The 21,626-nt window shown below is 41.9% G+C and overlaps 1 protein-coding gene across 2 annotated transcripts in view; it reads left to right on the forward strand.

Moving 5' to 3' along the window:
- Positions 1 to 5,071: 5,071 nt before the first annotated feature.
- Positions 5,072 to 21,626, forward strand: part of whrna (whirlin a) — a 252,726-nt gene continuing 236,171 nt past the window's right edge. For both annotated transcript variants that reach the window (XM_078161958.1, XM_033647771.2), the window contains exon 1: positions 5,072 to 6,657. In XM_078161958.1, coding sequence (XP_078018084.1) covers positions 5,914 to 6,657 — 744 coding nt within the window. In that variant the 5' untranslated portion in view covers positions 5,072 to 5,913. The remainder of the gene's footprint in view (positions 6,658 to 21,626) is intronic.

A 21,626-nucleotide genomic window follows, 5' to 3' on the forward strand; every position in this document is an offset into this window, starting at 1 on the left:
GTGTGAAGCCGTACAGGTTTGGTTTTCTTTTGCAGTTTTGAGATTTGTCCCTGAGATTTCTTTCTCCACCTCAACACAAAACACATGAATTGAAGTTCTGACTGTCAACCAAAGGAGACACGCCTGGATTTACTTCTTTACAACTGTATGATGATGGTGCTGCTGATGACCTCCTATACAAACAGCCATGTGCTAACCTAGCAGTAGATTTTGTCCAGGGGTTGGCAACCTTTGCTATCAACAGAGCCATTTTTGACCAAAAATAGTAAAAGAAAATGTTTGGAGCCACAAAACATATTTGAGCCTAATGGTTACTAATAGGTCTAAGTGAGCATTCATCAATGTGATTTACCACAAGGTGGCTACTTTGCAGTGGGCTATTTATGATTTTTGGTGCTTGAACTATGCAGCATTGGCGGTGAAAATAAACAAATCTGTCCTGGCACTATTTAGATATCTATTTTCCTCAAAAAGATTTTTAGATTTGGAATCCATAGGTAGCCTAGCTCAGAGACTAAAGACAAGCCAACACTGTTGATGGTCAGCAAAACTTAGAATTAAAGGTGCCAGGCTGTACACGAATGAACACATTTTAGTTGATGAAATGTTTCACTTTTTTAAAAATTTGGTGCGCTGGAGAATGTAAGAGTTTCTTTAGGTCTACAGTGACGCTAAATGAAAATTGTTCAGAAAAAAACTAGCAAACAAAAAACAGTCTCTTAGTCTTTTTTGTTTTTGGTCAAAACCAATGGGAGACAGTGGAGAGGGACTAAAAAGTCACATGTGGCTTAAGAACCACAGGTTGCCTATCTCTGGTTTAGGCACAAAAAGCAGAGACATGTCAGTTAAAAACACCCAGGATCTGCGGCGAAAATACTGCTGGGAAACACCATGAAGGGTTGGTAAAAACACCCAGTGTCGTTGGCTAAAATGAGTCTGAGAAATTTAAACTAACTGCAGGGAGTGCGTATTTTTTGGAGAAATGGGACTTTGTACCAGTGGGAGTTTGTTTTTGGGATACAGGCTGAGGGAGAAATGTGTTTTCGGTCCAATGGGACATTTTAAGGATGAATGGGGCTTTGGAATTTTGGGCTGTTGGAACAAAGGCACACCAGCGTTATGTTTAGACACAAAACCCACTTGGTTATGGTTTGAAAAAGATCATATTTTGGCTTGAAATACCCAGTTTGGGTGGCACAATTGCAGCTGGAAAGCCACTAATGTCTCACAAAAAAACAGGCACTGTTGTTTACGCACCATCCACCATCCCCTCCACTTTCAAATGACAAAGTCAGCTCATAAATACATGTAATCAGAATGATGTAACTCTAGAAATATCAATTAATTGGCTTTTCTTTGTTTTATATCATCTTAAGTTGAATATCTTTGGGTTTTGAGCTGTTGGGCTCTGTTCACCTGTGATATGCATTTCCCCTGTTTTTCAAAATTCCCATAAATCAGAACAAATAATTTACACATTAATTGATGTTGAGAATAAGCAATAGTTGCAGCCCTAATCTGAAAAGAACTTCCATCATTGAGGACAAAGTTTGGGATGCATATTTAGAGGAAGAAGATTGAAAATCAAGACTTAGCGAAGGAAATCATTAACTGATAACCCTCTTCCTCTGAAACCATGCATATGCTATCGAATGCTGTTGATTTGATCTCTGTTGCCTGGGTTGCTGCTTCGCTGACAGTTTTGCTGTGTCACTTGCAGGACGCAGAGTGCTGACTCCATCTGTGATTTCAGTCAGCGCCGCTTTAACCTCAATTGCTCCTCTGATATTAAGCGCATTCTCTATCCCATTGATTCATTTTCAAAGACCGTTTTCATTTTCCAAGTCATTTTTTCATTTTGCTTCGGTCCTATTTTCTACCTCGCTAATTACTTTGACATTAGTAATTCTATCACACAGCAAACACTTAGTCTCAATTTCAGATGGAAACGACACAATGGTCCCTTTACTGACAGTCCTCAGTTTGCCCTGGTCGGCCTTTGAGATGCTTCAGTTACTGGTTAATAAAGCAGAAGGAATATTTGGCTTTTAGCAGCCTCAGATTTTAGGGAAGGCTCAGCTCGAGAACTCTGCCAAAACTGCACAGTGCCATTTGTCAACACAGTGGCCCCAGAGCACAGGGCTTCATTTGCAGTTGATATCGTCACTGTTTTGCACTTGTGATTGATCACTCGGGGAAACTGAGTTCACCTCCACTTTGCTCCTTTTGGCTACAGCTCGAGGAGCTTTGAATCAGGGATTCTTGCAGATAGTCTCCTCCATGACCTGCAGGCAAAGATTGATGTTTGTCCATAGAAAGAAGTAAACATCAGAGTAATACTGTTATGACCCCAGAGTCCTGTTGACTTGGTAGTGTGTGTGTTTGCTTGTGTGCCCTGCAGGTACTTGGTGGGGTGGAGTTGAGATTGGATTGTCCTGGCTGGGAACACCTGGTTCCTGAGCTATTTAAGCAGCCTGACCAAAAAGGCAAATGAACAGTTATTTCAATACAGAGAAATTCAATAATTTCAGATGCAGTGTTTAAAAAGCTGCGGCGACCTTAATAAGGCTCATTGTTTTTTAAACCATGTTAACATTAAAAAGCGCTCTTCTTCTTCTTCTGGGTGAGGTCAACCTCTGTCACCACATGACTGCTAAACCTACAGATCATATCCTCCTGAGACCCTGCGTCCTCACAAGGACATTACATTTTAGGTTTACTTGACCATATACTGCATTCTGCTTAAAGAGATAGTGCACCCAAAAATGAAAATTCACGCATTATCTTCTCACCCATATGCCGATGGAGGCTCAGGTGAAGTTTTAGAGTCCTCACAACACTTGCGGAGATCCCAGGGGAGAGGGAGTAGCAACAGAACACTTGGATCACTACGGACGAGCAGTATGGAGATATTTTGTGGTTTCACTTATGTGTTTTTGGACGTTTGAATCTGGGGCGCCATAAGCCTCCATTAGCTGGAGTTTTGTTGCTACCTCCTCTCCCCTTGGATCTCCGCAAGTGATGTGAGGACTCTAAAACTTCACCTGAGCCTCCATCGGCATATGGGTGAGTAGATAATGGCTGAATTTCCATTTTTGGGTGCACTATCCCTTTAACTTAGACCGGTTGTCCTCATTCGTGGATTCTTTTTTTGTGCCATCTAGTGGTAGTAAGAGCACAATACAATAATCCATGTGAAAACAAGATGGCAGCCATCTCTGCCAGGTCAGTCTGCAATTGATCCCGACACAAAAGTGAACAAGGTCCAAAACCTGATCACATTTTATGGTTGAAACTTGTATATTTATGATTAATAATGTTTGTAGTTTGGTATGGCAACAAATTTGACCAATTTTAGCAATAGTAACAAGCTGTTAATTAGGAAGTACTGGTTTGAAGACATTGGGACTTTAGTATTGTCTCGTTTGACGACATTGGTACTTTATTATCATTGACAATGTTTAGTTTTTTATACTTATCGGGTCCTACTGATCTCAAATAGCTAGGAGAAAATGCATACCAAACAAAGGCTTGGGTCTCAGGAGGATATTAAAAGCCTGTTAGACAGGAAAATGTCTTCTTACAACGTGATTATAAAGTCATTTTGTGACACACATTGAAGGTCCAGTGTGTCAGATTTAAGAGGATTTAGTGGCACCAAGCAATGAGGACTGCAGATTACAACCAGATGAAGCTTCTCCATGTCAGAGTTCCTTCACTCACTGACCATTGTTCAGGAGGTGTTTACCAAGAGTCAAATTGTTTGCAGAGGTCGCTTCCTCTCCAAAACAAATGGACCAGGTCATTTAAATCGGTCGGGCTGCGATCCAAGCACCTGCTGATATGTGCTCACCTTTTGTTTCTGATCATTCAGGAGGTTTTTACAGAAGCTGAATTATCTGCTGAGGTTTCTTCCTCTCCAAAACAAGCAGACCTGATGATTTAAACTGGTAAAAACACAGAATAATGCAGTTTGGCATTTAAGTAAATCAATATTTTTCTGACGCTCTCCTCATGAAAGGGCCTGCTAACTATGGACATGAACTTGACTCTTATTTTCAGTTGATTATACACTAAAGAAAACATACTTCTTATATTACATTTCATTTCTGCCAGTACATCTCCCTAAATCCTTCACACTGGACCTTTAACATTACAGCACTTAGTGGTGCCACATTGTGGTCAGCTAGTAATTACCCAGTCACAGTGGGTCACTAACGACTCTCTGATCTCATCTGATAGTCAGACTTGTTAGAAATAAATACATCTGACAGCAAAGGGCTATGTTTAAAATCATAGGTCTGTGTCATTGTTAATCAGATAAAAAATGAAAATGTTTCTGGAAAAAAACGACCAGCCGTCACATCAAACACAGACAGATTAGCTTTGTTCATATATTCACTTTTTGGGTACAGCAGCTTTTACAAGCAGAAGCAGTCAACATTAGTCACCCCCCACTGAGCTGTTGGGGCATCAAACACTTTATTTTCTGCATTCTGGTGAATTTTTAGGCACCAATTTGCAGCAATTTATGGCACAAATGTCTTTTAATACTGTAAAAATTAAAGTCCTCTGCTACTGCTGTGTTTTATTGGAGTGGATAAGTGCACACGTTATACAAAACCTACACCTTTTTAGTATTTTTTCTCAACCTTATACTGGGACACACTAATATAGCAAGCAAAACGGTTCTGATGAATTTGTTTACAATGAGTAGAAACAGTGGAACATTATTAAACTGCACTAAATGCGGAATTTAACGCTATATTGCGTGTTGAAATAGTACAAGGAATAAAAACATGAGGGACTGAAACTTCAATTTATCTTCAACTATCACAGAACGTACACATGGGCTTTAAAATAAAGATTTAAAACATAAAAATTGAAGCTGCAGAGCCCAAAAGGCAGGCTTCTGTGTCTAATTAAAGTCCTCTTTTCATAGGTCTAACTTATTGGTGGCGGAAGTGCCATAAGCATGGGAGCGCGAGCGCATGTTGTTGACTGCGCGAGGCTGCGTCATTTCCTGACAGAGGACGGTCAGAGGCGAGAGAGCCGCCAGTCTCTCCACTCTGTCGCTGTAGTAACGTCTGGGAAGCGGAGACACCGAGCAGCAGGTCACCTCAGCAGCCCAGGCGGACGGATAATACAAACTAAACCAGCTCGAGAACACGGCGCGTGCTCCGTGAAACACCGCCGGATAGATATTTTTATAAACTTGACGTCGTTTGGAAGTAACACGGACATCGGAGCGGGATAGTGTGGACAGCTGGACACCGAGCAGGAGCACAAAAATAACTTTTTATCCTCTTTTTGTCGTCGTCGAGGAAATATCTTCACTGTCTGGGTCGCGTGCGCAACAGTGGACCAAGTACAAGTCGGTTTAAGTTGTGCTGTTGTTTGTATTTGTGCCCGTGGAGCTGGTGACGGTGAGGCGGACACCAGAGAAGCGGCGGCTCGGCAGCCACCTGACCTCCTGGAAAATAAGACCGCAGCTAATGACACGCAGGCTGAGAGCCTTACGTGGGTCATTACTAAGCTCTCTGACGGAGCGGGGCGAGTTCTCCGCGAGGTTGTTGCACGTCCAAGTCTTGACGCACCCTTCCACACGTGAAGTTTGCAGAATCCAATTACTGATAGCCTATCTGAATTATGGTAAGTGCTAATTAATTTGTGTCAGCTGTGAAATTGAATTAGTTGGGACTTAATTGCCCGTTGAAGTTGCCCCCTTTCATCGCTCTACCCAGTAATAAGCGAGTGATCTGTCAGCGCCAGACAGCATGGATATAACCGGAGTGCACGTCCTCCAGCAGCGGTCGTGATGTCAAGCGCCGGTCTGATCCCGCGCCGCCAGCCTGTAATGCCTGCACTCTAACCCGCACCAGTGTGGCGCCGTGTCCCGGTCGCACCGCCAGGATGAGCAGCACCGACCTGGAGCGCATGTCGCTCAGCTCCTCGGCAAACTCGGTGGCCTCCAGCGCGCGGACGTTGTCGGCCAACGTGAGGAAGCTACACAACGCGCTCAACCTCCTGCTCAACGACTTCGAGAGGGAGCAGTTCATCCACTGCCTCAATGTGTACCACTCCAAACGCAACGTGTACGACCTGGTCCAGACCCTCAACGTGATCCTCAACGCGCCCAGCAAGCGGCAACTTCTGCCCATGCTGCGCCTGGTCATCCCCCGCTCTGACCAGCTCCTCTTCGAGCAGTACACCTCAGAGGGCCTCTACTTAAAATCGGATTTAGTTGCAAGCAACGGCAACGCCGACCCCCCGCCGGGCGACTTCCCCAGCGCCAGCCCGACTCCCCCCGGGCATTTCTCTCCAAACAACCCACCCGAGTTCCAGGTGGCGTTGCGCGGCTCGCCGGACAGCTTCAGCACCAGCAGCGATGGGACAGCTCCCCTCGTGCCGCTGCTCGGGAGGAACTTTGTCCACGAGCCGCCGGGTGAGATCCGGCAGGTCACCATGAAGCGACACAAGAGCAACGAGGGCCTGGGCTTCAGCATCCGCGGCGGCTCGGAGCACGGGGTGGGCATCTACGTGTCTCTGGTGGAGCCGGGGAGCCTGGCGGAGAAGGAGGGTCTCCGCATCGGCGACCAGATCATGAAAGTCAACGACAAAGTCTTCGACAAAGTCACACATGCTGAAGCAGTGAAGGTAAGTTTCTCTTTATTTTTTTGCACCACACCAAACCTGCACAGCTTTCACAACCTCTCCGTGCAGGGTGTAAATTGGTGGCCCGCAGCGATTCAGTGAACTGGCACGAATGCCACCGTCATGGGAGCTATTTGCACTGACCCTGTCCTCTGCATCTCCTGTGTGTAATAAGCTACTGCCCCATATTAATTATGTGTTTGGCCCCCGTGTCTGAAACTGACCTCTTGACGCTAACAAGCCTCGGATTGTTGAGGGAAATTGATTCTGTTGGCTGGGAGCAGCTTTGGCTATTTGTTATATCAGCAGGAAGTGCACTGCAACAGCACTGTGAGTGTAAACTGTACCTTGACTACTACCTCTAGGAAGCATGCATGTAACTAGACACTCTGAGAGCAGCTGGTAACCAAAGAGGAGTGTGTGTGCAGCCTCAGTGCTGGTTATACTTTCCTGCTGGCTGTTGTTAATGCCCAACATCTATTAGCAAATTAGGCAATAAAAAGAGCATGCCTGATTTGTGTACAGTGAGGATTGATTTAGGAGGAGACCTTGTGAGGTCCTTGGTTTTTATGAGCTGTCCGCGGTGCTGAAAATTCATCTTACGGTTTTCTTCTCTTCCTCCTGACAGCTTCTGCCTCTTCTCTCTCTACTTCAGCCATGCTTCTCTGATCGATTTTGTGATTGCACTCATTCACACCCATTTGCCCACTCATACCACAGGGAATTATAGTTATTTAAAAGGTTCAAGTCACTTGTAAAGCATTTAGAAAGTCGCACTCATGGCCAATGCTTTTGCTCCATATTTATTGATTATACTTCTTTTTAAATGTTTGGGAAAGCCATACCTGTGAAAACATCTTAACCGCATATGACACCTATTGTAGCGTATGATTGTTTTACTCTTTTGTGCCTGTATTTATTGTAGCAAAGTTCTTATGCTGCCTGGTGATGATGAGACTTTTACCTAGGAAAATGAAAGGCAGAAAGAGTACACCACTTTGATTTTCATCCACTCAGACAGCCCTTTATTGCACTGACAATGACAGAGGAGTTATTTTTCAGTATAAAAAACAAGAGGCAACAATACTACCTGTACAAAGCCACAAAAAAAGTGTGAGATACAGTATCTTCAAGCTGCTTTTTAGAATAGTGATTGTATCTGTAGTTTGAAAGGTCACTCCAACAGCCAGGGATTATAGCTCAAATTGAGTCCTCTCTAACCTTCACTGATCATGAAAAAGTCGTCCGAGCTTTTATCTCCTCTCGCCGCGTGGACTTTAGTAATTCACTTTATGCAGGGCTGAGCCACAAGGCGAGCTCTCACCTTCAGTAAATCCAAAATAGTGAACCTATGGGCTGTTGACTAATGCCAAGAGATGAGAACATGTTGCCCCTGATTTAGCCTTTATTCACTGGCTGTCTGTGTGCTTCAGAATATATTTTAGGCTTCACAGAGTCCATGTCCTTGATACATTTATAGATGATATACTTACATTTAGCTCCCATACTATGTCACAGATCCTCTGATCGGTTTAATGGTTCTATTTTGTGGTGTAAAACACTATAAGTGCTACCAAAGTGTGAGAAAGACGCATAATCCCAGTGTGTAAATACACAGCTCTCTATTGACGTTACACTGACGATGCATGTTTAATTGAAGAGGACATTGGCCTCATTCTGAGTCAGTAGTACGTCCAAATCTGCTCTACAGACTCAGGACTGCAGCAGAGCCGCTCTGCACCTCATATCGAACGTGCTCTCAAACTGCGTCGGGTGGAATACTAATGGCAGAATTAGCCATCCTACATTTTTCCCCCAATCAATTTTCTCCACATTTAAAGTTGTCTTTCATTTGTGGAGTGAAGACATCGATTGCTGTTACTGTAAAATGAACAGTTGGAGAGTTTCGCTCTCCAGGGTTCCTTTGAGACATTATTTTTTGTGAATAGTTTGAGACTAAGAGGGACTGAAACCAACGACTGATGGAAAAATATGCGGCTTGTATGTGTCTTAGGGCTGGACGATTATGGCAAAAATAATAATCACGATTATTTTGATTGATATTGAAATCACGATTAATAAACACGATTATTCATTGATTTCAAAACTCCACCAAAACTCAACTTTAATTATAACTTAAAAGAACAGCCAGAAATAAATTAGTAACAAGTAAACAAGTACAAAAAATAAAAATAATAATAGTAAATTAAAATAATAATAGCAATAAAAACAATAAATAAAAATAAATACTAGGGCTGACCCAAGTTCGATAGCACGGGATTCGATTGTGGAAAAAAAATCGAATATTTGGCCTTTTTTTTCTCCCGTTTTTTTGGGGGGGACCTTGAAGGCAACACCATCTCCGACAAGAAAATAGAAAGCCCGACGTGCAGTGAATGGAGACCTATTATCCTGCTTGAACACAGATAGCTAAATTCTTTCAACAATGTGACTCAAAATAATGATAAAATAGATTTTATTGATGTAAAATAATATGCTGATGGTGACATTTTCCACCGGTCTGCTGCGCTCTGAGTCTGGTGTCAGTGACACATGCTGCTCTGAGTCGCGCATCTGTCTGCTTGCGATGCAGTGCGCACCAAGGGTTTTAATTTTTAGTGTTAAATCAAAAGTTAAACACTACTTATCAGCAACCAGAAGTGCTTTTTCGTTTGTGAATATTTTTATCTTAATTCTAGGGTTGCAAGAAACTACCTTTACGCCATAATTTGTAAGTTATTAACTTTTTTGGACTTTTTTTCCCGCTCGTGTTGCCTTGGGGGGCAGACACGACAGCGTGACAATGACAGATGACTGAAGTTGTCCTACCTTTCTTCTCAACCAAAGGCTGCCTTTCTGCCATGTTCTCAATCGCTCGCTCCACATATTATTGATCCACACACGTCACACGCTTGCTGCTGCTGCACATAACACAGGTGCATTCACTTACATACACGCCGCGCTGTGCGGCGCATTAATCGTTTTTCTTCGATTATAATGTTTTTATGATCGTGAGAAGCCAAAATCGAAATCATGATTAAAATTCGATTAATCGTCCAGCCCTAATGTGTCTACATCTCTCTGTTGTAGTATTTCTTAACTTTCTCTATTCACACTTGTCTCATTGTCAGCAAATACATATTCATGTGCTACTATTAAGCCATCCACAATGATGATGGTGCAGCCATGACTATGAATACCACACTTTGTGTTTGAGGAGTCTAAATACTGGATTGAATCAATAATTGAATCAGGCCTCAAACCGCAACACTGTGAGAAAACCTATACTTCTTTAGAGGTTAAAGGTCCAGCGTGTAGGACTGAGGGGCATTTATGAGATTCATAACTGTGTTTATAATCACCTGAAAATAAATTTAGAACAGGCTGCTTATATCAACATACAGAGTTCGTCCTTTTCCACTGAGGCCTCCATGTCTACAGTAGCCCAGAATGGACAAACCAAACACTGGCTCCAGATAGGGCCATTTGCGTTTTGTGTTTTCACATTGGTCACCCTATTTCTCCTAAACGCTTTCCACTCAGGAGAAATTTCAGTTCTACAACCTCACCACTAGATGCCACTAAATCCCCCACACTGGACCTTTACATGATTCAATATGCATATTTTGAGTACATTTAATTCCTTCAATAGCTTTATCAATCATAGCTTCTTACTAAAACATATTAACGCATCACAACATTATTTATCCCTACAGTTTAGAGCCATATCATAAACTATGGACACAGCTCAGTGGATTTAAGCTTCTGGCATATTTGACAGATGAAATGTCACCTTTGAATAAGCTGCTGTCTGGACTCTGTTGATGAATGCATTTGTGACAGCAATCACATCTGATCTAACCTCCTCACCTCGGATTGAACTCTACTCCCACAGAGTATCCACATTCAAAGCCCCACTCATCAGTATTTTTCTATTAAGGTTCAGTCAATTCACTGTGTGTAATGTGAAAGCGGTCTGAGTAATAAATCCAAAGAGAATTATCACCTATCTTGGCTGCTCCACAAAGCTGTGGTCGGCTCGTTCTCACAGCTCTCATCAACCCTGTTTCCAGCAGCAGCAGGCAGCTGTTTTCAGCAAATAGGCTCCGATAAACCCACTGTACTCAACCTTCAGACAAAGTTAGCAACTAGATTGGGAAGAAAGTGGAATATCTAGCCGCTCAGGACGTTGGTGGAAAACAAACCAGACATAAGGAGAGTCAATATTGACAGAAATGTGACTCCAAGTGAGTGATAATGTTGATCCACGTCTGCAGGATGTGTGAACAGGCAATTTTTCTTTAGCAAACAAGCTAGCTATAAAATCTTCATAAGTTTATTTGTCAGAGCTGTTTGTCTCCCGGCTATGTTTGGAGAATGTGATCTTATCCTTACTTTTCATACTTTGCCGCTTGGGCAGAGGCCCCAGTGTTAATATAATGACTACAGGGCAGCCTTTTGTGTTGTATCTCAATGCAGAAGGGGTTTGTGGTTAAGTTTAGGTGACAAAACCACTTGGTTATGGTTAGGAAAAGATCATAGATGTTAAAAAACACCGTACTTTGGTGGCACAAATGCCACAGCTGATATTTTTGTTTGTTAGTCTTGAACCCCGGCCTCCCAGGTCAAAGTCCTGTGCTTGTTGACCCATCCACTTCCACTCTCACCCACCGTGATAGGACTTTCGTGCTCTTTAAACTATGTCTGCTGCTCTGAAAGTGTAATAATGAAGCAGGTGGGTTTACATTGAAGTTGGATGAAACCCCTCTGCGTCTCACACAGATGCTAAAGGGTGACCCTGGCATCATTTTCACTGCCCAAGCATTGTATTTCGTCTCTCTGTCGCTCGTTTTGAGTTGTCTTAGCCAACAAATAATGCCAGGAATAATGCCTTTAAAGACCGCACTATACAACCCAATCTGATTATTTCCACCAAGTGTAGATTGTGTTTTGATTCTGTTGCAGTTTTGCTCATTTGCTGAGGCAGAATGTTATATGAAAGTCACTTAGCTTTACCCCATCACACGCACACAAATAACAAATCTAATCCCACACAAACAACAAGACTGGATTTAAATAAGTCTTTGCAACTTATTTTGTTTCCAGCACATTAGTCATTCACACTGTTTTCCCCCCGCTGTATGCTTCTACTTACGCTTAATCTGCTCTACTTTAGCAAACCTGTGTTGCCTGATGAGTTCGGGGATGGCCTCTGAAAGCAGTAGATTGTTGTTTGCCCCAGGGGACGAGTCAAGGGCTTACAGCTGTATTTCTCTCTGTCTCTGACTCTCTCCTCTTCCTAAGAGCCTGCCTTGGAGCTGGTCCCTAGAGTCACTGCCAAGGTTAGCTACCCTGTCAGCGTTTAGACTTTTTTGTTTTATCATCTGCTCTGTGGTGTGCTGGACAGTTAGGTGATGTGACTGGAGAGGAACAGGGACATAAATTGTGTTGTTTTGGAGCCCGAGTCACAACAACATCGAGAAAAGCAGTCTTGTCTCGCCATCAGCCACAGACTGCCTGTCTCTCCGACTTTTTAATCTGATTGGTCTCAACTCTGTGTAGGGTGTGAGAGAGGGAAACAAAGGCAGAATGATGGCGTAGAGACACAAAGATAAGCAACAAAAAAGAAAGAGGGCAAGACACAAGACAAGATTAGTCTTGTCTTGATTAGACTTTTTTTCCTGTCTTCCTCTTGTCTTCATTTGTTTTGAACACTGTCTACAGCTGCTCCAAGAAATACCTTAGTTTGGTGTCTTTGGGACAGCTGAAGTTATGACCGCCCTGCGTAGAGACCAGAGGAAGAGGAGATTCAAAAAATGATGAAGACTTGGCCGTTCTGAATTCACTGGGTCGACACCTGGGCAGCTGCCAGGCACACTGACATGCAAAGACTTGGCCACAAGTCAGAGAAATGGGAGCTGAGCGGCCTGGAGCAGCACTGCAGACTGCTAATGGTTGGTGTGTTGATTAGATGGTGGGAGGCAAATGGAAATCTCCTTAAACTTGAGGAAGGTATGAATTGATTCATGGCTTGGAGCTGATTCTGTGCTTGTGACAGAGGTTCGTCTTGCTTGGAGTTGTCAATAGTCAGACCTGCTGTTGAGAGTTTTTAGTTACTTCGCCTAAAACCTGAAATAAATATCCACTTTTTTTAAGTTGGCTGAACATGAACAGCAGCAGAATCACTTAGCATGTTATTATACACAGTAACGTCCCTAGAAATTATTCATAGGGGTGGTCTCATGGGGCCATTGAAATTGTGGGTGACACACCAAAACCAAACGCCATAAATGAATTTCAGGAATTCTGTAATGCTATTATAGTATATAGGCTGGTTGAAACCTGTCGATTTAAGATTTAAGATTTGGTTCTTATGCAACAGTTAATGTTACTAGGGATGCATGATCCAGCTTTTTCAGTCTCAATACTGATCCTTGGGCTTTGGATATCAGTCAATACCAATTAGCTGCATGCATCACGGTGTGGAATCGACTGGGATTATTCTTTCATGTGAAAAGCAATATCAAGCTTGAATTAAATATTGCTTTCCGAACTTAATTAAATAAAATGTAACAAATAAAAACACAGATATACATTTACTGAAATTATTTATTATTTAAATGATAAATTATGCACCAGGAACTTTGTAAAAACTCTTCAAAATCAACAGGAATTACAGTTCGAATGTTAACATTTCAGGGGCCTGGAGAAGTTTTGGAAGAAAATGATTAGACATTAGCTTCACAAATAACTTTATTATAAAGTGTATATATAGTGTAATATTATGTTAATGTTCAGGCAGATCAGTCACTTGGTGTTTTGTTGTTCTCTGCATGGGAATTGTCAGACTCTGACTGAAGTTGCAGCTTTTACTTAGCTGAGATGCCGATTTTTTTAATGTCTGACTTCATCTGGACAAATACATGACATGTGAAAGACCAGGACCTGGGATGCACAAAATGTACTATAAAGGTAATTTTTGAAAGTATTTACAAATCAAATGCTGAGGGGTCTCCTAAACTAAGGGTCATTTCATTCAGGATAAGAAACCAGTATTATTATTTTTTATTTGGAATTACCTGATATAGCACACAGGGCAGCTAAGTTCTACAAAATCATTAGTGGGTTACCAAAATATATTTGTAAAGATCTGAGGATCATTTGGCAGAAGGACCTAGGGTGTGAATAAGGCAGTGAGGAATGGCTGAAAATACTCTCAAATACTGAGAAATATATTAAAGAGGCACAGGGGAAATTAACTCAGTATAAATTAATTCATAGGTTTTACTTTACTCCTGCTAAGCTTTACAGGGCGGGTCTACTGGCTGATGATCTGTGCTGGAAATGTCAGACAGAAACAGGCTGTGTTTGCTGGAAAGAAGCTGTGTTAGAAATTGTGTCATATGAACACATGTTAACCAGGGTCAGCAATGACGTTGAAGGCTTTAAGAGGTCATGGGCAGGCTTTTTTGTTTGTAACGTGTGTTACACTGTAATGATGTGATGTTTAGTTTTATTGCTGTGGTTGCTAAATTAGTATGTTGGGTCTAAGAATGTGTAGCAACCAGGTGCCTGTGGATTTGTTGAGTTCCAATAACAGCACTGTCGGTTTGTTCAGATTTGACTGTATAGATAAATAAAAATTTGAACTAGAAACTGGACATTTCAAACATGGAAGAGGCAGGACAAGCTAACCATGCTAAAGGAGCTAACATGAAGCACCAGGCTGCTGTGTGAATCAACTCCCATTACTGGCATTTTTACCTTAGTGACCAGTGTGACACCTGCTGGCAGCTGCAGACTCCCCTCTCATCCACCATCAAACAAGGGACCATTTTGGGTGCCGTGTCCTGTGTCTAAAAACTAAGCCCTAACTGCAGAGATACTGTGTGCGCTGAAGATGCCTTACTAATGTTATTCCTACAAGTCACATCCAGATAGCTCCCAGATTTGCATACGGTAAATGCAAATACTCATAAACAGTATCTGTACTTTTGAACTTACTCATTATTTAAAGAAACTTACTGGTGAATTTTGACATGATTATTGTTTCATGTACTGTTATACACAGAGAATGTATGGTCATGAGAATTTGCCTCAGAGGCATAGAAAAGTCATGGAAATTTATTGGTAAATATGTATATAAATCTTTTATCAGGATTGTATCAGGGTGTATCAGGCCACCTCTTGGCCACGCCAATAAGACCCCATGCAGAGACATCTTTGCTTTCTTAATTTGATATGATCCCCTTTGAAACAGGGTGGTGAAGCTTCAGCACAGAGAAAGTGTCTCTGAATTGCCACACTGGGCTGAATACAAAGCAAATCTTTTACTGAAAATCACATTATTATTCGTATAACATTCGAGGCAGTGTTCGCGTCAGCCTAGTTTAACCTAGGGACCCTCTGATGGCTTGTGTAACATGTTTGGCTACCACGGAGGAAATAAATTCCAGATGAGTGAAAATGAGTCAAAGTGTCCCCTGCCGTCTTCACAGCAGAGACGGACCAGGGACTGAGTCATCTGTCAAACTGCCAAGAATTACTGCTCTCTCAGAATGTCATGATGAGGAAAAAAAAAGCTGAAAAATCCCAAAGTGTTGGAGAAAATCGTTGCAGAGGCTGACAGGGGAGAGTGTGAATACTGTATGTGACTGACAGACGAGCTACACAAATGTGAGATTTACATTCTGCCTGCGAATATTTCATGTTTCAGTTCAAGGATGAGGACTCTCTTTAGGTATTTGTGCAAGCAGACATCTTATAACCAGGATTGTTTAATACATATTCGGGCCAGTTTGGTAGTCTAATAAAAAATGTAAAGTAATTGTGTATTGGATTTTCTTGAGCATACATTTTAAAGTTGTTCTTTTTAAATTTTATACATTTTTGCTGAGCTCTGGCATCCAGCCCAGCCGCAGTTACAGCTCAGACCACATGTCATATGTGCTAGCCTCAGTGTGTGCATCTGACAGTCTTGGCAGTGCGAAGACACAGTGTGAGGAGCATAGGCTGCTATAGCTGATTAAGCACTGTGGTGAGCAGCCTGGAATAAATGAGGTGCTGTGCCTTTAGGCCTGGCCTCTGGGCTTGTGTTTACTTGTGTTGATTTGCACAGTATCTAATATCAGCCAGCAGATTTGTCTACTAAGTCACCAAAAAAGTTTGGGGAGCATCTCTCTGTAAACACGGGGCTGATTGCTGCCTAAAGGTGCCCTGAGGGTTACACAACTCCAAACAAAAAAGGCACAAATGTCATGCTGGTAAAACCACAGAAAAAGGGAATTATTTCTTTCCTCTGTGCATATCCTCGAGCAAGACGTTTAACCCTTGTCTGATTAAGTGGCAAACAGTGGAAGATTTGCAGCCTTCTGGCAAGTTTCCTGCTGTAATGTTTCACTAAATATGAAGGAGGGCACTGCTGGAAAAAAACATGCTTGCTCAACAAACCTTCCTGGATAAACAAAATGCTTACTAAATAGACCAAACAAGTTCATAACTAGTTTTTTGGCCTCTTTCTGCCATGGCTCAGTTTATTACAGTCCCAGAAAGCCCTCTGGTTTATATAACCGCTCCTGGATTTCAGATGGCATTTTATATCACAGGAAGAGGCTCGTTTATTGGTGAATGTGTGCACCCATGCAAATAATTTATGTGTATACAAATCATGGTGCACTTACTATGCTCTGATTTGTGTGAAAGGTGCACCTTCTGAGTGGTTAGGAGAGCGCAGTAAGTAATAACTAATTAGAACGTGTCACCTCTATCTTGTAGTGACTATACATTTCATTAAAATGTACTGTATAAGCTGCAGGAACAGCCTGTGTTCGTGATGAAATGAGGGGACCTTTGGCTGGCGCTCAAATTTTTCATGTAACGATTTGTGTTGCGTAAGTAATCTTTTTTTATATATATATTTTTAAGCACTTGTTGCTTCAGCCACACAGGGTTATGTGTATTATAAATGGCCTTTTTAAACACTGGTAGTATTAATAAGAATTGATTTCAGTGTTGCAAAGACTAAAAACACAACAGCAAAAGAATCAAAGCTTAGTCATTAAAAAAAACACTCCAGGAACACTGAAAAGCATAGAGTGCAATATACTCAATTTTCAGTGTGAATTAGTTAAGGGAATTAGGCAGTATAATTTAAGAACTTCTGAATTTCACTCATCTGTTTTAATTAATTTAATAGCAGTTCATTTTGTTTCATTGCGGTACATAATCACAGTTTAGTGGCATCTCAAGACAGCAATTTTTATGTTTCATCTGGTAAGGTTCCCCAACTATTTATACTGCATGCATTAGTCTCCTAATGTATTACTCCTCAGTAAGGAGTAATACATTAGGAGACTAATGTATTACTGAGGAGTAATACATTAGTCTCCTAATGTATTACTCCTCAGTATATAAATGTTCTTTGAACACGGCCGCCATCTAAACTGGCGAAAAGCCTGACCTGACAGTTACCACAGTGTTCCCAGTGACTGTAGCAGCGTATGGTTAGTTGTGCTGTCACTGCTACTTCCTGCTAATTGGTTTGTTTTGACTGACAGTCAACAAATTCCCCTGGACAAGTGTTGATAAATAACATTGTGCGCCTTTTCGGTGCACAGCTGAGGCCCCAGTGTTGCTCTATTTTGACTTAGTGTACATTTTACTCGTAATGTGAAGCATTTGTTTGGGAAAAAATGAAGTTTATTTCAATACTAAAATATCAGCTAATTTCCTTCCAGCTAACTTTGTAGTGCTGATTTGGTAAAACTATAACAAAATCAAGCACTGGATCTTTCCTTTAATATAGTCAACTGGAAAATTGGACTGTTAAAATGCTGACTGCTCTACTCGGGCAACAGCAGCCTATAATGGAGAGGAGCAGATTGAATTGTTGGACCAGCTGGGAAACTCTGATTAAACAAAGTAAAAGGGAGCTACTGTACTTCAAACACTCCCCTTGTGGTGCCTTTGAGCAAGACTCTTACAGCAGCACCTCTCTGCTCCGCTGGCCAGCAGTTACTTGGCCACGGGCTTGTACTGGCCAGCTTCCAGTTGTGACTGAGTGGCTGTGTGAGTATGAAACGGGTCGTGGCTGAAGTTTGGAGCGTTAGTGCTTATTCTTCTTAAAGTTTTGGCAGATTGAACTCTCCGCCTCAAGGACAGAGGAAAGTTTTCATCAGCTGCTCGGGTCCCGTCCTGTGATGTGACGCTGGACGATTGCCTTCTCCATCAGCTAACGGTTCCCATGTTGGCTAAAAGTTTAAAATGTACCCCAACAATCCCTCCATTTCTGTGTTGTGTTAAAATTAAATGCTGAACCACCATATTCACACCGCTCAGCTGGAGGATTTTCTACATTCTTCAAACATTTATCTAACCCGCAGTGAATAAATGTTTGCACACTGTTTAATTCTCCCTGACCCACAGATTTAACCCAAACTTAGAATATGTCTTTCCCCCTTCTTTTCGCCACACTGAGCCTACTTTTTATCCTCACAGAAAAAAACAGAAGTAGAGGTGTTTTATTCATTTCAGGTAGTAACTACTTAAAGTGGAGGAGTCAAAGTCTCTCAAGCTTTTAATCAGGAGGGAGGGCGGCAGAGATTGAGTGCTGGTCAGATGCTGTGGTTGCAGTATAAGGAGTTTGCAGAGGGGGAAGAAAATGGTGGGAAAGGAAGCACAAACAGGATAGTTGGATGAAACAATAAATAGTAATGATTCTTTTGCACAGAACAACTGATGTCATAGTACATTAGATTTTTGCTTGCATTGGCCATATTGTGATAAATGTTGACATATTTTATGATTGATTTTAACCATATTGCCCATCTCCCTGAGTCCCTCAGAGATTAGTGCAGCTCCATACTTGTTTCCTTCTCTGTAATCATTATGTGAAATATTTATAAATATCTTTAATTAAGTGGGCGGGGGGCAGTTGTGACCGGCTTTGTGTTGTGGCATGCTGCATGATGAATATTGAGATGTTTACTGGTGTTTGAGGGCTGATGCGGGAGATGATGGAAACACACTGAGAGGAGTTTGTATTGCAATTTATATGTTGTCAGTCAGGGCAGGAGGTGATGCCATGTGCAGCAGTTTTAGGGCTAGACCACATAAACAGATTTTTATGTGTTTTGGCCTTTTGTCTGAACAAACAAACCTTTTGTGAAGATTTTCAGGCTGAAGATTTTCATAAACTCTGTTGTCAGTGTTTTGACATGTAGACAGGGGAAATTGAGGTTTTGGCTTTTAGCATCAGTGTGTGTATCGTTATCTCCTTTGTTTGACGTCACAAATGAGGTGGTATTTTGTGCAGTGACAGACGTGACCAAAATAATGCTGGTTCTAATTTTGCTAACAGGACTTTTTACATGTTTACTAGGGTTAAATGGTAAATGGGCTGCACTTGTATAGCGCCTCTCTAGTCTTCTGACCACTCAAAGCGCTTTTACAGTACACTACGTCACATTCACCCATTCACACACACATTCACACACTGGGGGACGAGGCTACCATACATGATGCCACCTGCTACTCAGTAAGCATTCCCATGCACTCACACTCCAATTTAACAGCCATCAAGAGCAATTTGGGGTTCAGTGTCTTGTCCAAATATATTTTGACATGTGGATTTGAGGAGCCGAGGATCAAACCACCGATCTTCCGATTAGCGGATGACACAGCTGCCCTGGGTTGGGTTCAAACTGGTTTATATATCAAACAAACACCAGACTGATACCAACTGCTATTCCAAATTTTACCAGGCATTGCACCTGACTTGAGAGGGACCATTTTATATTGTTACATTGTGGTATTCACTGATATGTTATTCACTAATAAACAAACTAGACCAGTGGTTCCCAACTGGTGGGTCCTGGTCCAAAAGTGCGTGCCGGATCCATTCTGAATGGACCGCAAGTGACTTGCGAATGTGTAAAGTTTGTAAAGAAACACACTTTATTTTGAAGTACAGTGAATTTCTGGCACAGAGCTTTTACTTTGAAGTGCAATTTCCTGCTGTAGAGTGAGTGACTAACAGACTGCTACATGACAGAAACAGCTAACTACCTCAGTGACATGGCCAAATGCAAGTATGACACTGAATACACTGAACTGGTTGGACCTTAAACAAATGACTCAGGAGAAATCTCGACCCTGTGGCTGGACCAGTTGGGGATTTCTGAGCGAGACTATTTGCTGTTGGCTATATTGTATGTCATTTACAGTGACAGAAAGTAGCCTAGCTTGTTATTAGAGATGGTCATTTACCAGAAACGTTCAGCTCCCTGGTGATCTCCCTCCAGCCAGCTGCCACCATGTAGAATATTCCTCATTTAACTTTATGAATCAGTCATTACTTGTCCATCTGTGCTTTCAAAGCAAGTAGCAGGGATAAATAAAAACAGAGCCTTCAACAAAACGTTGCACCCCCCTCACTCACAGCCAATTAGGACACCTCTTTCTCCAGCTTCAAATGTAAAGTGTTGCCATATTGGCACAGTTTTAGTTTTCTTGAGAGACTAACTCAACATCACTTAACACATGAACTTTCCAGTACACATACAAAGCATGTGTGTTCTCCCACCTCCCACCCCTGCTGAAATTTGATGTCCTTAATGTTGCTGACACTGACCTATGCTCTTCAGTTAATTGCACTCGGCCAGTCACACAACAGTGGCTCAGTTAATCAGCTTAATAAACAAACATGGTATTATGTCAATCACATTGTCATACGGCTTATTACTAATGCAATACGAGTTGGATCCAGTGCTGTGATGCTGTCAGCAAAGACATGACAAATGCCAGTTCAGCTTGTTCGCATAAAATCAAATCAAATCAGTCAAACTGGTTTAAGCTTGTACACTGGACTGGACTGGCAAAACTGGAAATCGACCCAACTTCTTGTTCTTCTTCTTTGCCTGGCTTCAGGGTGACAGTAATATGCCTGCCTGTTGGTTTGGCATGCTCTTGACAGCAGCACCTTAATTGTGTTTTTCATTTGTACCTAGATTTATTTGTAAGTGTGTTTTTCTAAGAAACAAAGGAGGGAAACAACCCGTTTACCAAAATCCCCATGTCCGTGTGGATTAGGCCTTAAACTATAATTTCACAATTGTTGATGTTTCGTCCTGCTGTTTCCTGTCTGCCTCCTTTATCCTTCTAAAATACTTTTGTTCTGATGTAGACCCACACTCTCACCTTCAGGTGTCCAGACAGAAGATGATAGCTTATACCCTTTTGCTCTCACTTACTTTTTGTATTAATGCAAGCTCACACATTTGTACATACAGTTCACCCTATGAGCTCTCCTGGCACTGACTCAGTAATACATCTCCTCCTCCCCATCCTTTTGTGTCAGATATCTCATCATTATGTCCATCTTAAGGCAGCGTTTTTATTCTCCTCTGGTTGGCCCACCTGGGGTCCTCTGGACAGATTTGCTGCCAAAGTGACTCTATTGTAACGGTCTAATTGCTTTACAATGAAGCCGCCAAATGCTTCAGTTCACAGCGAAGGTGTCCCCAATCCATCACCTGGTCTCCACAACACTAAATCACCGGAAGCAGTCATTAATATCCGGTCAATGAGCTGAATCCCTCCATTTCTGTTCACTTCTGTCTGCAGGCAGGAAATGACTTATTCTATTAGCCCCTTGGGTGCCTTAAGTTTTACAGACATCAGATTTTATTATTTAAGCCCTGTGGTGAGACCACAGTCACACCTCATGTGAAGATAAAGTTGAATTTGTAGTGTTACGTGAAACGCCTGTGGGTATGCACTCAGTTTATTAGTACAACTATCTCAAACTAATCATAGCCCTGTGGCAAAATGTACCTTAATGAAGGTTATTGTGTTCAGTTGATTGTAGAAAGGTGCTGATTCAACTTTTTGATCATTTTGGAGGCTTTAGCTTGTGTTGCTGTTATTGCAGTTTAGTTTACTCTCATAAATATAGGACCATTGTGTTAGACTGC

Source organism: Epinephelus lanceolatus, chromosome 19 (genome assembly GCF_041903045.1).
Source record: "Epinephelus lanceolatus isolate andai-2023 chromosome 19, ASM4190304v1, whole genome shotgun sequence".
Classification (NCBI taxonomy): Eukaryota; Metazoa; Chordata; class Actinopteri; order Perciformes; family Serranidae; genus Epinephelus; species Epinephelus lanceolatus.